A 22,746-nucleotide genomic window follows, 5' to 3' on the forward strand; every position below is an offset into this window, starting at 1 on the left:
TAAAGGAAGCTCAAGGACATATACGTGTTTCCCCGAAAATAAGACCTAGCCAGACAATGAGCTCTAATGCATCTTTTGGAGCTAAATAAGACCTTATAGTAAAATAAGAGCCGGTCTTATATAATATAATTCTAGGTCTTATATTAATTTTTGCCCCCAAAGATGCATGAGAGCTGATTTTCCGGCTAGGTCTTATTTTCGGGGAAACGGTGCGCCCTCAAGGGGAATGACCAAGGACGGGGGCTGTTTAAACGGAGGACTGGTAACGCTAGTTTCCAGCAATGTCTGAAGAATAAATACTGTCCATCCACCTATGTGCTCCCCCGTCTTTTCAGTGTGCTGTTCATCCTGGCCGTCTGCGCCTTCCACGTCTCAGCCTGTCAACGTACTCCAGTCTCTGTCAGCCTTAACTTCCTTTAAAGCCCCTTGTCTGGAGGCTGTTGCCGGTTCCTGTCCTCCACGCGTCTCCGAGTTCTTAAAGGAGCTGCGTCCCTGCCAATCCTTCTGTCGTCTCCCTGGGAAGTGCAGGCCCGTCTGTAGAAGTTTTGGGGAGACCATTCATTCAGTGCCAAGTGGCAGGCACTAAGCAGGCTGCGTTCCACGTCACAGTTTAATCCTCAGGGCACCCTAAGGTTGGGTCCCACCGCCCACACTTCACAGGTGAGTTCAGTGACCTGGCCAGGCCCACACGGCTCTGAGTGTCTCGGGGTAGGGAGCATGAATTACGTCAGGAGGGTAAGCGAAGTTTGCACCCTGTCCTACGTAACGCGCTGCTCCAATCACCTGTGTGCGCATCGCACCTCTACCTCGTCCCTCCCAGCCCTGCACGGTGGCTCCAAGCACAGCTTGGGGGACACACTGATGGTCATACGAGTCCAGCTGTCCCCCTCACTGGCTGTGAAATAGCACTTATGGTAGAACGTGGAGTCGTTCCTGCTCTTGGCAAGAGAGCGCAGAGGTACCTGGGACGGGGACAAAAGGCTGCCCGGGGGACACGGAGACACGGGGCATACAGGGGACTTCCATCTGGCTCGGGCCTGTGTCAGCACCAGCAGGCCGGTGGCTCCACGTGTGGGAACCGTGACCCCCTCAGGCCTCTCTCGGGCTCGTGATGAAAGCTTCAAAACAGTTTGATAAATGAATGGGCAAACCAACCATCACCTGTCAGAACCTGTCAGGCCGTGTCGAAACGCACGGGGCTTCAAGAAACTTGTGACCACATAGTAGGTGTACTTTCTGCCCCACCAGCATCACTGAGCTGAGACAAGCCACTCTAAGGGGACAGCTGCATGCACGTGCTGTCTGAATGTCATTTCCATGAGTGGCCATCTTTTTGTGGTACATGGTAAGTCAGTGATCTGGGCAAGTTATTCCGTGTCTTCAAGCCTGTTTCCTCTACTGAAACGTGGAGCTAAGAACAGCCCACGCCTCACAGGGTGGGTGAGGATGGAGTGCAGGAAGGAGCACAACTGCTCGGCGAGTAACGTGTGTGTGTGTGTGTGTGTGTGTGTGTGTGTCTGTCTGTCTGTCAGTTTTAGCTGCCTTAGGACCAGCACCAGCCAAAAGCTGCTTATCAGTAAAATGGTTAGAACCCGGACCGAGTGAGAAGAAAACGACCACTTCACCAGCAGACGGGTGGTTACGCACAGGCCGCATTTTAAGAGTCCCCACCCCAAGCCCCTAGGCAGAATTCTCATTCTGCCCCAGCTGTGGACGACGCCAGCACAGGGCCCAGGGCCGTGACTCCCAGACCTGCCCCGCTCGCCTTGGCTCACCTGCCTGCTGTCTGCCGTCCAGTACCTCTGTGCTGCTGTGTGGCTGGAGACTCGCGAAGGGGCTGCTCTCGCACTGGCTGCTTGGCGCTTTGACAGTGGGTCCCAGGTTCGCTGCGATGGCAGGGAAATGCTGGCCTCTCTTCAGAAGCTGTTTATGCTCCTGGTGGCGAAAGCGCGGTGGGACTTCGCGAGGGTACCGAGGCAGGGCCTGCGGCTGCGGGGGCTGCTGCTCGCTGCTGGCTGGGGCGTGCCGGGCATCGTTAGCGGTGCTGCTCGCTGCCGAGGGGCCGTTCTGAGCGCTGGCAGGCGGAGGCTGGCTGACACTGGGCCTTATCTGGTCTGGCACTGGGCCCAACAAGAAAGGGGTGAAAAGATTAGCCAGGAAGTGTACCTCCAAGGGGAGCCCTCCAAGTCAAAAGGCACCACGAAAACAACCCTAAAGGAGCAGAAGCTTCTCGCGTGCGAGAACTTTCTCATTCCCAGGCTCTGGTTTCCCAGGAGAGCTCACTGCCAAGAATCCATGTGCCTTCTGCAGACCCCAGTCCGGTGAGGTCATGGAGACCCTCGGCATTCCCGGCCTGGGTGACAGCTCACGTGTCTCCCCCCCACCCGTACCCCGCGTCTCTGATCAGGGAACAAGGCCGATGACACACTAATTCTACACTGCGTCGGCCTGACGGCGACAAGAGAACAATGTGGGACGTTAAGTGCCAGTGGCCCTGAAGGAATCGGACCCTCGGTTCCCTGGGAACCGTTCTTAATCCACTTCCTCTATGGCACTTTCCGTCTTTGAAGGGCAGCACAAGAACAAGGGTACGAACCATCTGTCAATTCCCTTACAAAATGGCAACACTGACGATGTTTTTGTTGTTAGAATCCGACAAGACAAACTGAGAGCAGGGAAGTAAACACCAAGATAAGAGAATGAAATCTGAGACTAACCAGAACTGGAGAAGGATTTGGATGGCTTGGCAGGAGCAAATCCGAGAAACAGCCACTTGTCTGCTGTGTGAACACCAAAAAACTACAGAGAGTGCATTTTGGGATCCTAAAAGCAAACCAACTGATGGAAATGCCGTAAACCAGTTCAGATACACGTAATCTCTAAAACTACCGAGAGGCAGCATGGCAGATGAATTCTGGTACTAGAGGGACCCAGGTTTCAAGCCCAGATTTGCGCCTTTGGGCAAGTTGCATAAACCGGACGGAGCCTGTGGTGTCCTCTGGGAAACGGGGATGACACCTTGCACAGCTGTCCTAAAGCTCCCAAGGGACCGTTTACAGAGCACCAAGCACAGGGCTACATAAACTGACTGGACACCACCACCTTAAACGTCCGCAGCACTTAGTGTTTCTGTGACACTGATGCACCTTCAGATGCCACTGTCACGTGAAGGAAGTGAGATGTCTCCACGCAAGCAGTGCAATACCTGCTCAGAAAACTGCTCAGGGTTAGTGCTCCAGGCCTAAAATGGAAACAGCCCAGACTCACGAGGGGACTTCTCTGTGTCTTTCTTCCTGTCCTGCAGTCCAGTCTTGGCCTAGCACGCAGCATGATGCAAACACTCCAGAAATACCAGCTAGTTCTGAGGCCCAAATAAGACAGCAGCCATCAAATGCCTACCACGTATATGACGCTGTGATCAGGTGTTCCCAGCAGTCCCCCAACTTCACCCTCAGTGCTGGAGCCCCCGCATGTAACAGTCTAGCCCCACCGTCGTCGTCTTTCTCTGAACAACCGATGGATTTCAACTGTATCACTAATACTCATACCTTTTAACATGATTTGGGCCTCTCAGTTTGTTAAATGTGACTTTGATCTAAAGTAACACAAGCAAACTACAGGGCAGGAGGAATGACACTGAAATTTACAAGCACTCTGTTGCTTGGAATCCTGTTCATTTTCCTTGACGGCATCGGAGATCCTCTCACTGACAACCATTTGGGACAAGTGCATTCAAGGTTTAATGACTTTACGTGTGAAAATTTCACCTCCCAATGTAATGCTCCCAGGATGTAGCAAAAATGCATACTTCTTTGTCATATGGGACATAAGGCCTCGGATACTCTAAAGTACCTCTGAAACCAAAAGAAGATAAAGTATATGCAACTCTAACATTGTAAGGAAAACAGAAACTTTAACTCAGTGTTTATACGCTTAGCATTTGAACGTGACCTTAAAGTGGTACAGTTACCCACTGCCAAAAAACAGGAAAAGATGGTGATGGCAACTTAATACCCCAACAAGATGTTACTTAGGTGAGATGGCAACAGGAAAACATTCTTTGACACATGCACAGAATTAGAAGACAACCTACAAACACTGGGAATGAGGCGGGATTTACTATACATGCCACCCCCGCAACCAACCCCGCCCCTATTTCAAATTCAAACAACTGCTGTCTTCTTATCAGAAAAAGTGCCAGGAAGAAAATAAGACTCAGGCAGGTACTCACTTCTGGGGCCAGAAAACCATGAACACCAGTAAAACCCTAAGGCCATGTAATGATTGACTGAAAAATGAAACAAAATAATGTCAAGCACATCCCAGATGCCAGCATGGGAAACAGCAGTGAAGAGTAAAGGAGAAGCTAACAGTCATGCAGGTGGGGGGGAGGGTGGGGTGCTGAGTAACACATACAAATACCGAACAGTATTTGGCTACTGTGCATGTGTAGTTAAAATTTAGGTTAATTAGGTCGGTAAATAAAAATAAGAAAACTTGATCCATTCAACAGATACAGAAAATGCCAGAGGAAGAATTATTTCAACATTGTGGTTAATATGTAACATGAATGAAACGCTGAGGGGATGCTCAGAAATGTCTGTAATCAAAACGATTGTGGGTGGGCTAAATTGAGTTGTTAATAAAAGCTCTTAAACTGGATTAAGAAAAAAAAAAAAAAATTTAAGGAATGTACTTTGCAAAAATCATTCCTGAAACAACAGGAAATAGAGAAAAATACAGGAAAATTGGGGGGGAAGTATAGAGACGGATACCACCAAGAAATGCTAACAAAATTTAAAGAAAGCATTAGTAATATCAGATTTTAAAACTTCAACAAGAAAAGCATTATAAAGGATAAGAGGTATTCTGGATTTATAATAGAAACCAATGAAAAAGATATAACTGCTAAGAACATTATTATACCAAACTTTAGTATCAAAACATGTAAAACCAAATGGAGACAAAGAGAAAAACTGAAAAAAAAAAATTTTTTTTAATAGCAATACCATAGACTTCGAAAACGGAGAATATATGGTAACATCTTTTTTGACAAGTACCCATGAAACAGTCATAAAAAGTTCTCTCTCTCTCTCAAGAAAACATCAATAAGTTGCAAAAAGTAGAATACAAACATTTCTGGATTACAATGCAACCACAACAGAAACAACAAAACTAGCAAATGAAATTTCACTAAATTTTGAGTTGAAGAGTAAATACCAAAACTGCATGATTATCAAGAGAATAATAGTGAAAACAATACACAATAAATTAAGATACGACTAAACCAGTGCTCAAAAAAAAAAAAAAAATCCAAAAAAAAAATCCACAGCCCTAATTATTTTCGGCAAGCATGAACATCCATTTCAAGCTAAAAAACAAACCAAAGAAAGCAGAAAGAAGGAATTAGTCAAGATAAAAGTAGAAATCAATGACTTTAAAAGTGAACCAATAAATCCAAGTCATGGTTCTATGAAAAAATAATAATAAACTACTAGTTAACCTAATTTTTTAAAAAATCAAAATGGAAAAAGAGATGCTTTTCTAAAATTAAAATATTTCTTTAGGCTCAACTCTATAAATAACTTGAAAAGCTGGAAGCAAAAATTACTTAACACGTTGCGTACGGATCACGAGAATCTTCGTTTTTTTCTGAGCCATGAATTAAGGACGGATAACGAGAATTCTCGTTTTTACTGTTGACTCTTTTTACTTTGCATATTTTATTGAATTATTTGTAGAATAATTATTTATAGAATAATTTATAGAATAATTTATTTGTAGAATCTATTATTTATAGAAAAATAATAAATGACATAGAAGCATTTACGCTTTAAAGAGAAGGGTGCATTTTAAAGTAGTTTCTTTTAAAAACCTGCCAGAACAGAGGGGTATGAGGGATTTAAACCCCGCCGTACGCAACGTGTTAACAATGACCCCAGAAAAGGAAAAAGAAAAAAAGATTACTATAGAAGAAATGGAGACATTTATAACATGACCAATAGGCTCAGATGGCGTCAGCAGTCGATACTACCAGACATTCTTCTGATCAACTCGAGTGTGTATAGAAAGTCCTAGGGAAACACACAGTATCAGCTTTACATAAACTGTCCCGGAACAAAAAAGTGCAGGTCCAGAGACTGGCTGGATTCACGTGTCGGCCCTGCAGCTTCCGGCTGCGTGGCTGTGGACAGAGAACCTACCCTACTGTGTGTCTGTGCCCTCCTCTGTGAAAGAGGGGAGCGGGTGTGCTGTGAGGCTGTGACGGATGATGGGCGGACGTAAAGAACTAAGAAGAGAAGGCAGCACATGGCCAGGGCTCCAACTACGCGTCCTCTCGTGCACATCCAACACCGGCAACGCTCCAAAGGCTAGCCTGTTGCTGTGGTGATACCCCTCTGCCTACAGGGCCCTGACACCTTCTCACCAACCTCCTGGCCATCAGTCCTCGGCGACAGCTCATCACCCTGCACCCAGACCCGGCGGATCTGAGAAGCTCTGTGACAACCACTCCCAGAATCACTCAGGCATCCCTTGGACTGCGCGTGCTCGTACGTGCGACTTTCTGACTTCTCCCCTTTACCGTATCGCAGGCACTCCCAGCACCAAGCGAGCACAGCAAACGTGGGAGAACTACTGGTTGAATGAACAAGAACTGCCAGCATACGTGAGCTGACTGAATCCTAGCTACACAGGACTGTACTGGGGGTGAAGCTTTGAAGAGCGCTGACATGCAAGAGGCAGAATCATCAAGAACCAGGAAATGAGAGGAAGAAAGCGCGACCCAGAGAAGCAGAAAGAGTAAGGCACTGGTGGCAGCTGTTAGTACGCTGCTGAATAACTCAGTGGTTACAAATCTCTGGAGCCGGCGTCCGGAGAACAAGGTCAGTCAGCGTATCGTTAATGTGGAAAGAGACCCTAATTGGCCGTAACATTTACTGTCCATAATACCAGAGAGACATTTGGAAGGAATTTCACTCAGCTAGCGTAAGATACACACATACCCACTAAAATCTTTGATTGTACATTTTTTTTGTCATGCTGTGACCCAACTTGTCTTTTTGCAGTGTTTAAAGGAGATGGGCAAAATTTGAAATGGCCCAGAAATAAACAAGTTTTTAACTTTTAAGAATAAAAAAATTACTCATTCAAAGACTTTAAACCAACATTTCCCTAAATTGTGCTCCAAATCAAGACTTCCCACTTAGTGAAACAGTGAAATGAACCAACGTTACAATTAACTAATTTTTGCTACATTTATGAGTTTTCTGATGACATTTCCTATGTAAAAATATCTTGTCATTCTGTAAACCTACAACTATTCTAAAACATAGTCTAGCAATTGAAAAAATACCATAGTAATTGTCTTCAAGTAAAAAATCAAGAATAAGTAACTATTTAATATCCAAAGTTCTAAATATACCAAGTTCTAATTTATAAAAACAAAGTTTGTTATTTACTCTTATTCTTTTCTTATTGAAAAGATTCAAATCTTTTAAATGAATACTTCTTTAAAACTTTAAAATAAGATTTTTTTATAATGCCATTCTAATAAACTTATTTTAGGAAATATTAAGTAAGTGAACTTCCCTTTGGCTCTCTTCAAGTTTAAAAGAAAGCAGAGACGAGACAGGAAGCGGCCGTCAGTCTTCCTGGATTATCAGCAAACTCCCCAACACCACCCTCCACGCCTTCCGCCCTCAGGCCCTCCTTTATTCCAATCCTTCCAAAGTCTACAATTCAGCTTTGCACAATACTGTTTTCATAGTGGCTACACTGTAAATGTTCTAAAAACACCTGCATAAATATTGGGCATCATATACAAAACGCCATTTTAAGGCAGGATTTCACTTTAACAGAATGAAGTGTTAAACTGACCTCCAAAATAGGAAAACCACATATAAATTTGCATTTGAATTCTTAAAAGGACTGAAATTGTAAAATTTTACCAGCTAAAAATATTACTTAGTAAGCATCTATAGAATAGAGTGCTTTTTAAGACTTCTTCTGGAAAGAAGAATTTCTATTTTTAATCCCAATTTGTATCATTATATAGGAAAAACAAAACCATCAAGTTAAGCTCTTGGAAGACCAGACGACATATTGCAATGAAAGCTCAAGTTAGAAAATTTTATTCCCACATAAGAGCCATAATACAAGATTTGCCTAAGTATTTATGTTTTATTTTTATTAAGAAAAAAATTTTACCATCTCAAACTAATGAGATTAGGCATAATCAACAAGATAAAAACATACTAAAGCAATTTAACAAGCCAGGAAGTCGGGTTTTCAAAAATTAAAAGGCAAAATTTCTAAGCTGTGAAACATTAGGTTAAACTACAAATGCTCAATGCTTAAAAATAATCCTTACAATTGCTCAAAGGCTATTTTTAAAAACACGTGTCATCTTGTTTTTAAGATAAACATTGTTTAAAATTTTTATTATAGGGAATTATTTTATGCTCTTAAGGGCCACAAAATAACATTTGTAAAAAACGTTAACATGTAGCAAACTAGTATATTTAAATTTTCACTGTTTGTCAGGCAACACCACATATATTTATCTTTCCACTCAACTGTTTATGTTTCTAATAGGAAATTATCTCTTTAAGCCTAAATTCTCACACCAATTATTCTAGCTGCTGTGCTGAAACAATAAGGTAGCTATCCAGACCATTCCCTTAAAGAATCTGGCTCCTGACCACAAGTGCAAACAAGGATGGGTGAAGTCAGTCTTGCAGCTTTCCTGCTGAGTGAGCAGCGGCGGGATCACTTCACTGCGACAGATCTCAAAAGGCACAAACCTGATGAAAACATCAAAGCACATGAGAAAGTTCTCTGCACCGAGAAATCCCAAAGAAAGGTGTTTCCAGCTTCTGCTTTTTCACTGTGTGGCTTTCATTAGAAAATGGAGAAAGGGCAACAGGGCCATTTCATGGCTCTAAAGCCTTGCCCGTATTTGAGGCCCAATCATTTGAATTCCATCTCCTTATACTTGAAGGGGGGCAAGAGGGAAGAGACGGCAGCTGGCTGAACAGGGCTAGGGCAGTTCTATTCATTTACAATGAGCTTGAGTCAGATTTATTTAAAACTCGGCCAAACATCATGCCACCGTGAAAACCCTCTCCCTCCTGAGAATAAGCAGCACAGTGGATGATTTACGCGGGGCTGCCCCTGTATAATGCCACCTCGCGTCCAGTGCTAACTGCAGTGACCCTACAGGGCTGCAGGGCTCAGGGGAAGGTGCTGTAGGATGACAGGGGTGGAGCTGGAATTTCTGTCGAGGACAAGTGCTGCTGGTCAGCCTGGAAAGACCTCAACGCTTGCCAATCCACTAACTTCCGCTCCTCGTAGCAAGGAGGCTGAACTGAACGGCTGCTTGAGAACTTAATAGGACTTAAAACCTAACGTGAAATACAACAAAATGAACAGTCAGCCCTCTGCAGCCTTGGGTTCTGCATCCATGGACCCCACCAACCTCAGGGTCAAAAATGAAAAACTAAAACTCTGCAGCTGCTGCCGTGTACTACTTGGGTGAGAGGCTGCACCTGTCCTGCACACGCAGACGTCATGCGTCCCTCCGCAGCAGCCCGGTGTGTTGGGCATCGTAAGCACCTAGAGATGAAGTCAAGGCCACAGGAGGCTCGCTCCTCCGATGGCGGCTTGAGGCTCGGCCGGCCGCCATCAGGAACAACAGGTACCATGGGAAACAGGAAGGTCATGACCACCCGACGACGGAAACAAATGGTCAGCCACGTCCTTCATCCCGGGACGGAAATCTGGGGGAAACTAGTGAAATGCCCAAGACCACACAGACGCCATCTTTGTGTCAGACCCCGTTTTGGGGTGGCCAGACAACTGGCTCTGAGGTGATCTATGATTCTTTGGATTAAGCGAAGAAAAACAAGCCCAAACATAGACTTGCAGACCTGGCCCATCTGAGAAGAGTAGGACCTCACACAGACGGCCAACGGCACACGAGGACAGAATGCAGAGTCGGGGGCAGCAGAGGTCAGTGCCAGGGCCGGAGAGCAGGGGGAGGAAAGGCTTCTCAGGGACTCTGTCTGTGGCGACTACAGACTTTTCATGAGGATTAATAAACTATACCTTTTATGTAAAAACAATTTTTAAACTCGAGTCTACAGAGGGTGTGTGTAGATTACGTGCAAACACTGCGTCGTGACTTCTGGTACCCGCGGGGGTCTTGGGCCCAGTCCTGTGTTTATATTTTATACAAGCAAATCATAATGTTTCTGTTAAAAGTTCCTCAGTAAGGAAAAATACCAAACAGCAAGAGCTCATAAACAACCAGTTCAAAATTAGTATCAAATTTAAAATCTGGAGCCGGCCCGGTGGCTCAGGCGGTTAGAGGTCTGAGCTCCTAACTCTGAAGGCTGCCAGTTCGATTCCCACATGGGCCAGTGGGCTCTCAACCACATGGTTGCCAGGTCAATTCCTCGAGTCCTGCAAGGGATGGTGGGCAGCACCCCCTGCAACTAAAAAATTGAACACGGCACCTTGAGCTGAGCTGCCGCTGAGCTCCCGGATGGCTCAGTTGGTTGGAGCTCGTCCTCTCAACCAGAAGGTTGCCGGTTCGACTCCCGCAAGGGATGGTGGGCTGTGCCCCCTGCAACTAGCAACAGCAACTGGACCTGGAGCTGAGCTACGCGCTCCACAACTAAGACTGAAAGGACAACAACTTGAAGCTGAACAGCACCCTCCACAGCTAAGATTGAAAGGACGACAACTTGACTTGGAAAAAAGTCCTGGAAGTACACACAGTTCCCCAATAAAATCTTAAAAAAAAAAAATTTTTTTTAAAATAAATACGAGGTCGAACTCCTTTAGTTTTCATTCACTTTACGAATCCTAGAGAAATGAGACGTGTACCTTTCCCGGGTCTTAGGGAAGCAGGAACTCTGCTTCCTGGCAAACACCTATCAGAGACAACCACACAGGGAGACAGCGGTCAGCCTCACTCCAGACCTCGAGATTTTCATCATTAAGTCATTTCCCTGAGTTTCATTAGTGAAATTCAGGAGAAAACCACCTAGTCACACATTCTGCTCTCCAGCACACCTGAGCACGGGACATCCCCCACACAGGGCAGCTCTGGAAGCTTCCGGAACTGGGCACACTGCACGATAGGTGCAATATTGGATTTCCAAGACCTCTGCTCACTCTGTCCATCACATCTTGTCCGAACGTGTGAGATCCAGACAGTGGGATAGTGAAAGCTAGTTTTTCAGGCAGAGGCACATGCTTTAAAAGAAAAAAGACTGCTCTACGTCCCTCTTTCAGAACTCAGAATTCTAGGGATGGTGCCCACATTGGTTTAGTTAGAACTGCTGTGGGGTACTGCGTAGAAAAACAGATTCTCTCGCCTCACAGACTCACTAAGTCAGAACACATACTTTTTTAAACAAATGCCCCAGTGGCTCTCACGTCTGAGCAAATGTGGAAAACTCTTCTTGTAGATACTGTACCATCATCTAGAGAGCTTCAGGCCTCCACTAGCGACTCAAAGAAAAAAAACACCTAACAATCAACTATAAGTTAGTAAGGAGAATAAGGAAAAAGTCCCAAACACACTGAAATGCAAAAAATAAAAATAAAAAATAAAAATCAAGGAGGGTCACAGAGTTACAACACAAAGGAACGGCCAGAAATCACTGAAGATAGAATTTATTTTAACAAACAGGATGGCTAATTGATTTTTTTTAATTAGAAAAAAGTCCCAAATATGTAAAAATAAAGCTCAATTAGTTAATGCTATAAAATGCTACATTTAAAAAAAGTTTTTAGAAAACATAGGCAAAACTTGTCCTAAATCTGGATAAATAGGTTTTTCTCAACATAAAAGTGAGTCCAAAAAAAAAAAATCAAATAAAAAAGTAGAAATTTAAGTTTGACCAAAAAAAATTATGCAGCACATTTTATTTTTTCAAGGTGTGTATATGTATGTGTGTGTGTGTGTGTGTGTGTGTGTTTATTCCAAACTAAAAGGTTAAAGGAGTCCATTCTCTCCCCTCCATGGCCCACCCCAATTTCTCCAAACCAAAGGACAGGAGGCGCTGTCCTGGTCAGGGCTTCCAAAGCCTGAACAGGGAAGGGTTCAACAGTTACCAGAGTTTAGGACCAGAGTCCAGGCTAAGAGTGTAACTATAACTTACTTAATTTGCGTTCCTTTTTCTGAACATATACTTGCATCTTCCGTGAATGTAACCCCTACAGTGCCTAATATTGGTCAAAACTTACGTATTTCTGCCCAGTATCATCTTCAGGACAACTCTGAACATACAGCAGAGTCTACAATGATCAGACACATCAGATGGAATGCTCACGAGGTTACACAAAGAGCTCTTGTGTATCGATAGCAAGAACTCTCGGCCCAAGAGGTAAATGGGTAAAGAACAAGAATGGGTGCAGAGCAATCCACAGAGGAAAAGGGACAAATAATTACCCAGATGACACGCCCTTTTACCAACAGACACATCCAAGCCCCCTGCCACTGATCCTGGCCGACCGCGTTAATGAAGACGGCACAGGCCAGCCTCACGGTGAAACGTGCTCGTGCACCCGACAGACGCTGCACCGTGCTGGGCTGGGCTCCACTCTAATCAGAGGAAAAGGCCAGGTATTGTCGGGGCGTGGAGGAGCTCCGCAGCGACTGGGGAAACTGCGAGTGCACCGTCTGAAAGGCGCTGAAGGACGGCGAGGACGCTGCCAACCAGTGCTGGAAATTAACATGGACCAAGCACCACTGGATGCCAGGCAATATCCCGGGGGTGCCAAAAAATGTACACAAGTGGGCACTTTGGTCAGCGCTGCTCAAGCAGTAATTCGCCGTCATCAGAAGTGTCTGGACGCTGATGGGAACCACTCTGAGCACCTCTTGTCATTGCAGAAGTCACACGTGACTTGTATTCATCTTTTGTTATGGGTATATATGGAGTATTACAATTAATAGTTTTCCTTTCTTAAAACGTGTATACATTTCTTTTGGCGCGGTCTATAGTATCTCTTTATCCTTATCGTGATCCCATAAATTTGAAAAATTATTTCCATTTTGCAGACGAGGAAGCCAGGACTCAGAAGAAGACCGCCCCTGATGAAACATCCAGTAAACGGCAGAGCTGGGATTTAAAACCAAACCCGATGTTCCTTCCAATACAAATTAAGTTTCATCTCACCCATAAAAGCAAAACTACACTCTCCAGCATAGGAGACTGCCGAGTTAGGGCTCAGTCACTTGTATCGACAATAATGAAACATCAGTTACATGCCCAGCATCGACCACCTCGGGGTCCTGGGATTCACATCCTATCACTTCATTCCCACAACAGTAAAAGCCTGGATTATCTCCTTTTAATGGTCCGCCAAGGCGGAGAGCTTAGGGAACTCGCCCGACTCACAGGAATAAGAACCACACAGGCAATATTCACAGCCACGGTGACCTGACTCAGAAGCCTGGGCTTTGAACCACTGCGCTATCTGTGCCCGAAGTCCAGGGTTACCTTTAGTGATGAGTGAATGCTTCTGGCTTCTGGCCAATACTCTCTTTCAGTTCAGTCGTCCCCCCTTATCCGTGGTTTCATTTTCCATGGTTTCAATTACCTGTGGTCAACCATGGTTCGAAAATATTAAATGGAAAATTCCAAAATGAAACAGCAAGGTTTAAACTGCATGCTGTTCTGAGTCTCTCCGTCACCTCGTCATGCAGGCAGGGTACCATCTCACAGCATCACAAGAAAATGTGTGAGTACATACAAGACAGAGATTTTGAAAGAGAGAAACCAGTCACGTAATTTCTACAACGGTATATTGTTGTAGATGTTCTATTTTATGATTGTAGTTGATCTCTTACTGTGCCTGACTTATAAATTGAACTTTATCACAGGTATGTTTTTATAGGAAAACACAGTACATATCGGGCTCAGTACCAGCCCCTGGGGTCTTGGATGGGCACCCCCGTGGGTGAGGGGGGACGGCTGCACTGCTCTATCAGGTGCACGTCTGCTGAGGATACAGCTACTACTCTTACTAGATCGCAACGAGCACAGAAGGGCACATTATGACACCACAGAGCTTGTCCTGGCCTGCGGCTTCCTCCTACCTGGTGATAACTGGCAGAGCTCCTCTTGCTAATCCACCCTGCTCTACTCCAATATTTAAACCAGAAGACTCCCGATTTGTGGTCTTTGAAACTGAACACCTGTTCACGGCAGACTCGTAGGGCTTGGGACACAAGCGCAGGGTGCTCCCAGAGCCTCCAACAAGTACGGGCTCCTGAGGCCCCAAATCAGGGTTCTCAGCAGTTTACTCTGCTGACTGCACCGTGCTCTCCTGCATTCGCACAGAGCAGCCCCGCACACCACTCCTACGTGGGCTGCTACGTGAACAAGGCCAGGCGATGGGCTCCATCCAGCCCTTTGGCCTGAGCCTTCTCCTTGGAAAATCTACACAGTACAGCAGTCCTTTGTCAAGCCACCCAAGTGCCTGAATTTCCTTACTGTCACAAGGGCTGGCCATGCAGAAACTTAAGACTTCATGGAGAAAATGGAGTGGTAAGCTGAGGTCACCGGTGAAGAGATTCACCTTCACTGAACAAAAACGGAGGTGAGGATGGAAGCAAGCGCGTGCAAGGGAGCAGGACTCGGGCGTGTCCTGCTCACACACAGAGTGACCACACAGTGCGTGGCACACAGTGGACATCAGGAAACGGTGGCACTCCCTGGACCCTACATCTGGGAGAATAGGTTACCACACAATTGTCTTTCGTGTCTTTGTTTCCTAAGGAGACCTCATGAGACTGAAACGTGGCTGATACCAGCAGCGATGACTGAAAAAGTGAAGTGCATTTCTTATGAACAGGAGGGGGAGAAATCAATCACTTTTCTTCCTTGGGTCATGTCAGGAGGACCCAAAGGCTACACTGTGCCCTGTAACTTTCCCAATTCACCAGAAGGGACTTCTCTGTCACCCAAGGCCACCAGAAGGGGCTCTCTCCACCCTTTTGCAGAATGCATGAATGGAGGCTATGTGGCTTGTTCGTCAGAAGTCTCTTTACACCTCCCTTAACGAGCTGGTGTGAGACGTTTCAGAAGGAATTAGCAGTCAGTCTCGCTGCTATCAGTTTTTACTGCATAGAGGTCTGCGTGTACAGGACGCTTTTAGGATCAACTTTCTGCTGGGTCCTCAAAACGCCCATTCTTTCTCACCAACACTCAGAGATGGACTCGGCAGTTTACAAGCTTCCTCTACGGATTCCTGAAAAGATTCCTGAAAAGCCAGCCGCCTCACGTGCAGCAAAGCTGCCCCCTCCTCACCAGCTCAGCTGTGCTGCGGGCGCAACACTGTTTTTATTTATCTGCGCTCAACCAGAGGGAAACAGTACCGAGTCTAAGGTCTTTCTGGAATACTGTAGAAGACGCAGTGCTTTAGCTCATTTCTGGAACGTCACCGCAGACAGCCATGGTGCGGCCTTTCTACTCCCGTTCCTTTCGTGACACCACGGCGCTGTTTCCAAAGCAGCAGCAGAGCCAGGCGAGTCAGCCGTCAAATCATGGCTCATTCATGAGCTGCATGACCGACTAGTGAGCAAGTCACGTAACTTTCCTTTGCCTGACTACCTCTGACTAGGGGTCACACGCCGCAGCCCCACAGGGCAGCTCACAGCTGCTGGGACAGTGATGAAGCCTGCCCTCACACTGGTTTCAAACACTCCCCATGTGCTGCCCTGAGTTCCCAGTCTGTTGCCGTGGCCCCGCCCCTGGGCCCCCACCACGTCCCCAAATTCTACGGAAAGGCCAGTGACTCTGAGGACAGGAGGCTTTAGGACCCCGCCGCAGTACGTGCTGCGAATCTCAGGCACTGAAGAATCCAGACCACTCCCCTTGGTTAAGTGAAACACATAAAGTACCATGCATGGCACACGGCAGGGACGCAACGTCAGCTGTCAGGACGTCCCACTTGGTGAGGAGGATGCAGCAAGTAGCTGATTTAGCAGCGTGTCAGTGTTTTGATCACTCCCTAGATGAACAGATAAAAGCAATGAGACTGTGTTTGATCAAAAAAACAGTAAGGGGAGAATTGAGTAAGAATAATGGTTTTCTACTGTGGCAGGAACAAAAATGTGTTTTAAATGTTCATTCAATTTTCTTGAGTTTTTAATCCAGAATGAGAACAGCAGTAATAAACTCTGCTTCCCTATACGATCACCAGAAAAGAAGTCTTTTGCTCTGTTCCTGCTTCCAGCCCAGCCTCCCTTCAGCTCCTTTAGAAGCTCTGGGGTTCATTAATCTCTGAAATATAGCCTGCTTCGAAATCAGCTGAAGAAAGCACTGGAATGATTGATAGATAGATAGATAGATAGATAGATAGATAGATAATGGAGGAAAGAAAAGCATCTGTCAAAAAGTATCAGCGCTTCCTCTTTTGCGAGGAATGAACAGTCACCATGTCTCCAAAACAAGCCAGTGTAGAAAACGCCCTCTATTCTCGGTCAAGTTCCCAGGACATTCTTTGCGCTGTGCTGTGCCGGCCACGAGCACCTTCAGTCCGTCCATCCTCTGCTACACCTGCTGTCAAGCTGCAGCACTTCCCTCCCCGACTGCGTCAAGGAAATATTCATAACACACATGCTTTTAAAATACTTCAAATACTCCAACATTCTTCTATTCATGCTCCTTACAGTTTCTCACAGGTCAAGTCACAAGGTTAAGAATAAAACTTTCAAGAATTTCATTGTCACTCATTATATTGCTCCATATTTTCATTACATGAATCACGAACCCACTGTGCCTAGAAAGAAACATCTGATTGCGTATAAGAAAGTCGGTCAAGAATCTAATCTAGGACATTACAAAAACCCAGGTTGTATATAAACAGTCGTACCACTGAGTGACAACATAGGAGAGTATCGTTCAGCTGGAAAGGGCAGCAGCCTTAGGAAGGACAGCTCGTCAGGTGGGATTCTGTGGAGCTGCCACCTAACGGGCAAGCCCAGGGTGAGGAGTAAGATCTCGACTCTTAGTAATCCAGAAGGTTCTAGAGCTACGCAGTCCAATGACATTAAAACTCTGTTCCTCGGTCACATTTCAGACTCGCCAGCCGCACGTGACTGAGCTTGGGCTTCGTACCGAGTCTCCCACACGCAAAGACAAACCGCAGCTCTGGATCAGATGGATTTTCCTGATTTTTAAACGCTGGCAATCGATTAAAAAGTGAGAAGATGACAATGACAGCAACACTGTGTGGCCACCAGAGGAGACTGACAACTAAATGCATCGTGTGCCCTGCACTGGATCCTGGAACAGAAAGGAGGGAGGGGAGCAAAGAGCACAACCTTAACCCCGGCTGGGTTCAGTCAGCACCTCAGAAACATCAGACGTCAGTAACTGGGAAACTGGGTGAAGTGTGCAGGGAACCTCTCTGCAGGATCTCTGCAACTCTTCTGTAAATCCCAAATTATTCCAAAACACAAGGTTTAGTGAACACCAACAACTGCGTGGCCACGGCTGTGCCACGGGCGTCCTGGTGGTGCTTTCTCATCACCGGACCCAGAACCATGACCGCCACACATACACCGCACACAGCAAGAGGGAGGCTGCACATTTTCATGAATCGGAACAAACAGGACCCATTATAAAGGGAGCTGTCATCGAAAGAAGGGTGAAGTGAGTAAAACAGCTGGCCGAACAACGTAACATGCTCCGAAGTGACTTGCACATGCTCGGCCTAACATCCTCAGAAGATTCCACTATGTTCGCATGTGATGTACGGATGTGAAAGGGTGACTAACGTTAGGAAAGGACATAAACAGGCATTCAAAGATCACGTTGGAGACAAACGTCCACGGGCCAGTCAAACATCTAAAACGTAATACAATCGAGGGCCCCCAATTTAAGATACATCATCACCCCAAGAATGAAAAAGTTAGTGCGACCCCTTAGCAGATGAGCTGAGAGGTGTGGAAATGCTGAAAGGCATCCCTGGCTGAGAGATGGATGAAAAAGAAACAGGAAGGAAGCTGGGCGGGAGGAGAATGCTGAGAAGTGAACAGACCAGGGGAAGCGGGCTGGCCGCAGGGGGGGGGGGAGGAGGGCAGGGCCTGCACAGGGGAGTGGTGGGCGAGTGCGGCTCTCAGGGCAGTGACGTGGTCACGCTCCCACTCAAGTCGGGGGACAGTGACCCCCCACATCACTGCACAGCCTGCAACGTCCTTAGACGTCCCGGTGCAAAGCCCTCTATCACCTTCCATCCCTCTTCCGACCTCAGCACTTGGTAAGTACACCCCACGGTCCGCCCCCCACCCGCCGCGCCCACGGCCTGCATGGCCATTCAGAAGGCGCGGGGCACTACTGACGAGGTTGCCTGTGGTCACCGCCCCGACTCTGCCGCCTCCCGCCGGCCAGCACGCGGCCCCCGGTGCGCCCACTGCACGCGTCACGCCCCCGACGCCCGCACTCACTCTCTGAACACCCCTCGCTGGCTGCCTGCCTCCTCTGCCCAGCGTCCCTTTCTGCTCAGACGCATCGTTCAGGCAGCACTGTCCACGTGTGACTGACAGCTTTACAAAACCACAAGGAAACCAGCCACGCCCCGCCTTTCCTTCCACTCTCCCACGGCCCCTCGCTGCCTGTGGAAGTCCCGGCCCCGCAGCCCACACAGGACACAGGCCTCTGTACCCCCCCCCCCCCGCCTCTCCGGGAAACCCCGCAACCCGCCCACTCCCCAGTGGGTGCTGATGTGCCAGGGCCACGGCCACGGCACGCAGCGTCACGCCATTTCCTGTCCCTGTGCTCAGCACGCTGACCCTCTGCCACTTCGTTCTTTGGACTGTTTCCTCCTTCGAGGTCCCCAATCTCAAGGGGCCCCTTCACCCCATGTTACGCTAGTCAGCACCCTCTATGCTCCGGAGGCGCGTTCACTTCAGCCAATCACATCGCGTCCCACGACTGCACTCGCAGGAAAACACTGCACCGCTGCGCCCTTCAGGCGTCCACAGTGCGCCCGGCCGCGCCGACCTCACACGAAAGGGGGCGCCCAGCGCAGACACCTGTCCGTGCAGCGCACTCAGCGCGCAGAGTCCCGAGCCCTCCCCGTCCTCCCCAGGCAGCCACTCCCAGGAGCGGGAGGGGACGGAAGGCGGGCGGCTCCTGTCCCCTTGGCCCCTTCCCTTCCCTCCCAGGACTCTGCCCGGTGTGCCGCGCGCTGGTCCTCCCGATGCCGTGTCCGCAGGGGGGAGCCCAGAGCCTTCAGCGACAGCACAGAATGGAGCTCAGTGTCTGCCCACAGGAGGGAGTAGGGACAGCAGTGAGCAGAGAATGAGGACTGTGCCCAGGACGGGGGAGCCCTAGAGCAGCCCCCCAAGATGACTCGGGACAAGGAAGGCACAAGTGCTCCAAGGCAGGAAGCAGTGAGGTGGCCCTGAGGCAGCTGTTCTACCTCAGGATCCGCATGGCGGGCAGAACCCCCAAAGGCTGACCCTGGGCAGCGTCCCGGGAGAAATCTGGCCCCACACTGAGTCTTTCATCTCGCCTCTCTCCCACCCTAGACTTGAATAAAAATGCATATCAACAACCTTGCTTTCATGAAAAAAATAAAATAAAAAATAGCTTTAAACAACGTACCTTTGAGTTTTTGTTCAGTGGCCTAAAATAAAAACAAACAAACAAAAAACAATGTAAATATGAAACCGAAAGAAATGGATTGTTATGATAAAAATGCTCATATATCACTATTATATAAGATATATACACTTTTATTAAATGAGGAATATGTCATTTTCATGAACTGCATAGGAAAAGATATGCAAAGAAAGCGTGCTTTTCCCCCTAGATGTGTCCGACTGGCCCCGATACAATGTTTATCAATAAAAATGTTTTGAATGTTTCTGTAAACACAATGCACATCTTTGTATGACAATGTACAATTAAAAAAACGGGACTGCACTTTTCTCATTGCTTAGTTTTAAAGTGATTTTTATATAATTGTCACCTTTCCATTTAATGGATCTAACGAGTTCTGTAGTATGTTTAAACGGCTTCAAAAATTCTTGTTGCAAATGATAGAAGATGAATTAAGTTTTCTGGAAGAAAAGCTGCAGATAACCACTTTGGCCAAATTAGTAATCAATTTTACTCCTGGAGGTTAGGCTGCTATGACAGTTAAGCATACTTAACTCGTAAGTATTCTGGTTGGGAAAGCTTCACACACATTTGTCACTCCTGCCCCACCTGACACCTCACTGAATCACCGTGTTCACACGGTAAGCAGAGACCTGAGCCCCTTGTCCTGCACCTGCCCCCACTTCTGTGCCTGACACACCTGCGAGGGGGGCTGTCGCAGGTGTCTCCGAAAGAAAGAACTGATTATGGACAGAGGTCACCTTTTTGATTCAGACCAATTGTATGTGAGCCCAAAACATAAAAGATACCAGGATAGGCAGGGAGGAAAGACTGACTAAGATTGAATTATTAGTAACTAAGAAAACTAGGAATTGCTTCTAAGTGAAGGTAAAGCATTTCTTCATTGCCCACCATGGGATGGGACAACTCCCCTTGCTTAGTCATATTAGGCTAGTGTTACTGGATTACCATTTTCTGAATTACATCATTACGGGACTATACGGCAAAGAACTGTATGGTAACCACCCCTGCGCTGATGGCACACCAAACATGAAACTTTTCCCGGAAAGCCAGAGTCAGCCCGGCACTGAGGTGCTTTAGCACATTTTACAGCACGACTGATACATTAAATAATGGAGGCTCGTCTTTCACTTTTTGGGGATCAAATGTTTTTTAAAAATTGATTGGAGGACAATGGCAAATGGCCAGTCAACTAGCTCGAACACTTAACTTATTTCTGGAGATTGTTTTAAAAATCTAATAGTAGTAAAACAATCTTATTAGAGAGAACTCCGTACATGAATACTCGGAAGTATTAAAAGTATCGTGTCAAACAATAAGATACATAATTTTCCGAAGCCAAAATATTAGCATAAAAATTATTCGGCATTTTGAAAATACATGTTTTTAAACTCTCCTCGCCTCTTCCACAGTTTACTTTCAAAGAAAACAAAGCTACAGTCCACGGAGCCGTGATGGCAGGACTGACTCCCTGACTTACAGTACTGGTCTCCCACCCCAGCGACCCTCACTGGGCAGCTCCTCTGGAAAACTCCGTACGCTTCAGCACACGCTGGGTCTCACTCAGTTTGCTGTCATCCACAGAGATGGCACCCAAGGGACCCCTGAAGGGGTCTGCCCATGCACATGACTAACACAGGGAAGTGGAAGGCTAGCACCTAACGCTGTCAGCTCCATTTCTTCAAAGTGCGTTTCTGTGGGTTGCTCCAGGCCCAGCATATTCCTCAAAGCAATAAGAGAACTTTCCAAGTGGGTTCAGTGAATCTAAGAGTACTTATCTGGCCCGTTCAAAACAGTAGCTGCAATTCACATGTGGCTGCTGACCGCTGAAAAACAGCTGGCCCGAATGGATACGTATAAAATACATAGCAGACTGCTGTTATTTAGTGTTTAAAAAGGTGAGGTAGCCTCATTAATATTTTATACTGATTAGGTGTTAAAATAGTAATATTTGGGTTGTATACTGGGTTACACAAAATATATTAAAATTAATTTCAACTGTTCTTTTTTTTACTTCTAAATGACCTTGCCATTTAAACTTTCTGGGTCTCAGCTTCCTAATTCCTCAAACAGCTCACCTTTCAGGGCTATTACGAGGCTCAAGTAAAATATAAAAACATCTATTCCAACATGAGATGTCACTGTGGGGCCTCCTGCGCAACAGAATGAAGTGACTCTGGAAAGTCTAGAAACGAAATGATTTGCATTTTGAAGACTTTTTTCCCTTAAAAACCAAACAAACCTGAGCTGTGGTTCCACAAGCAATTCACCCCAGGCCGCACTTGTTAATGAAGGCACCAGACGGGGGCAGACACACAGCACGCGAGGTGCCTCGTTTCTGGGGGGCTCTGCACCCCACCCCCGTCCCCATGGCTCCATCCCTAAGATGCTCCGGTGGGTAAGAGCTCTGAGTCTGAGGACAGACTGCCTGGCTTTGAATCCTGGCTCTACCACTGACACTGTGTGACCTTGGCCAAAATTAGCTAACTTGTCTAACGCTGGGTTTCTCACCTACAAGACAAGAACAGAAACACTCCCCTCAGTGTGGCTGAGCTTAAAATGAGGTGACTGACTATGAGGAGCGCAGCGCATCTGCAGGTACCAGCAGCTGCGGCTGCCACAGCCACGCCCACCACGCTTTGGCTCAGTCCTGTTTCCCATTCGGAAACGGCCTCCAAGTCCTGCTTTCTTCTAGCTCTAATCACCTACAATGTCTTAACAGTGCCCGGTATTCGAATAGGAACGACTAGTTCAACTCAACTGCTTTAAATGAGGTAGGTAACTCGTGGTCAGAGAGCTTTTCTACGATTTCTTAACAAAAGCTCCCAGTCTAGAACCCATGTCTGCTGAATAAAATGAGTTTTAAAAGAAAAAGAATACAGCCATGCACGGCTTAATGATGGGGGTCTGTCCCGAGAACTGGGTCGTGAGGTGATTTCATTGTGCGAACGCCATGGAGGCACTTACACAGACCTAAGTGGTGCGGCCGAGTGCACACCTGGGCTGGGGGGCAGGGCCGAGTGCACACCTGGTGTAGAGCCGAGTGTGCTGTAGGAGAGGAAAAAATCTTCTAAGAGACCCAGGAACACTGGGT

The 22,746-nt window shown here is 46.8% G+C and overlaps 1 protein-coding gene across 10 annotated transcripts in view; it reads right to left on the reverse strand.

Annotated features, from left to right (window-relative positions):
* TNRC6A (trinucleotide repeat containing adaptor 6A) overlaps window positions 1–22,746 on the reverse strand; it is a 126,453-nt gene that overhangs the window by 26,042 nt on the left and 77,665 nt on the right. For all 10 annotated transcript variants that reach the window (XM_074322876.1, XM_074322874.1, XM_019750173.2 and 7 more), the window contains 2 exons: window positions 19,635–19,656; window positions 1,776–2,120 (listed from right to left, as the gene is read on the reverse strand). In XM_074322876.1, the coding sequence (XP_074178977.1) occupies window positions 1,776–2,120; window positions 19,635–19,656 (367 nt within the window). The remainder of the gene's footprint in view (window positions 1–1,775; window positions 2,121–19,634; window positions 19,657–22,746) is intronic.

Source organism: Rhinolophus sinicus, linkage group LG18, assembly GCF_036562045.2.
Source record: "Rhinolophus sinicus isolate RSC01 linkage group LG18, ASM3656204v1, whole genome shotgun sequence".
NCBI lineage: Eukaryota > Metazoa > Chordata > Mammalia > Chiroptera > Rhinolophidae > Rhinolophus > Rhinolophus sinicus.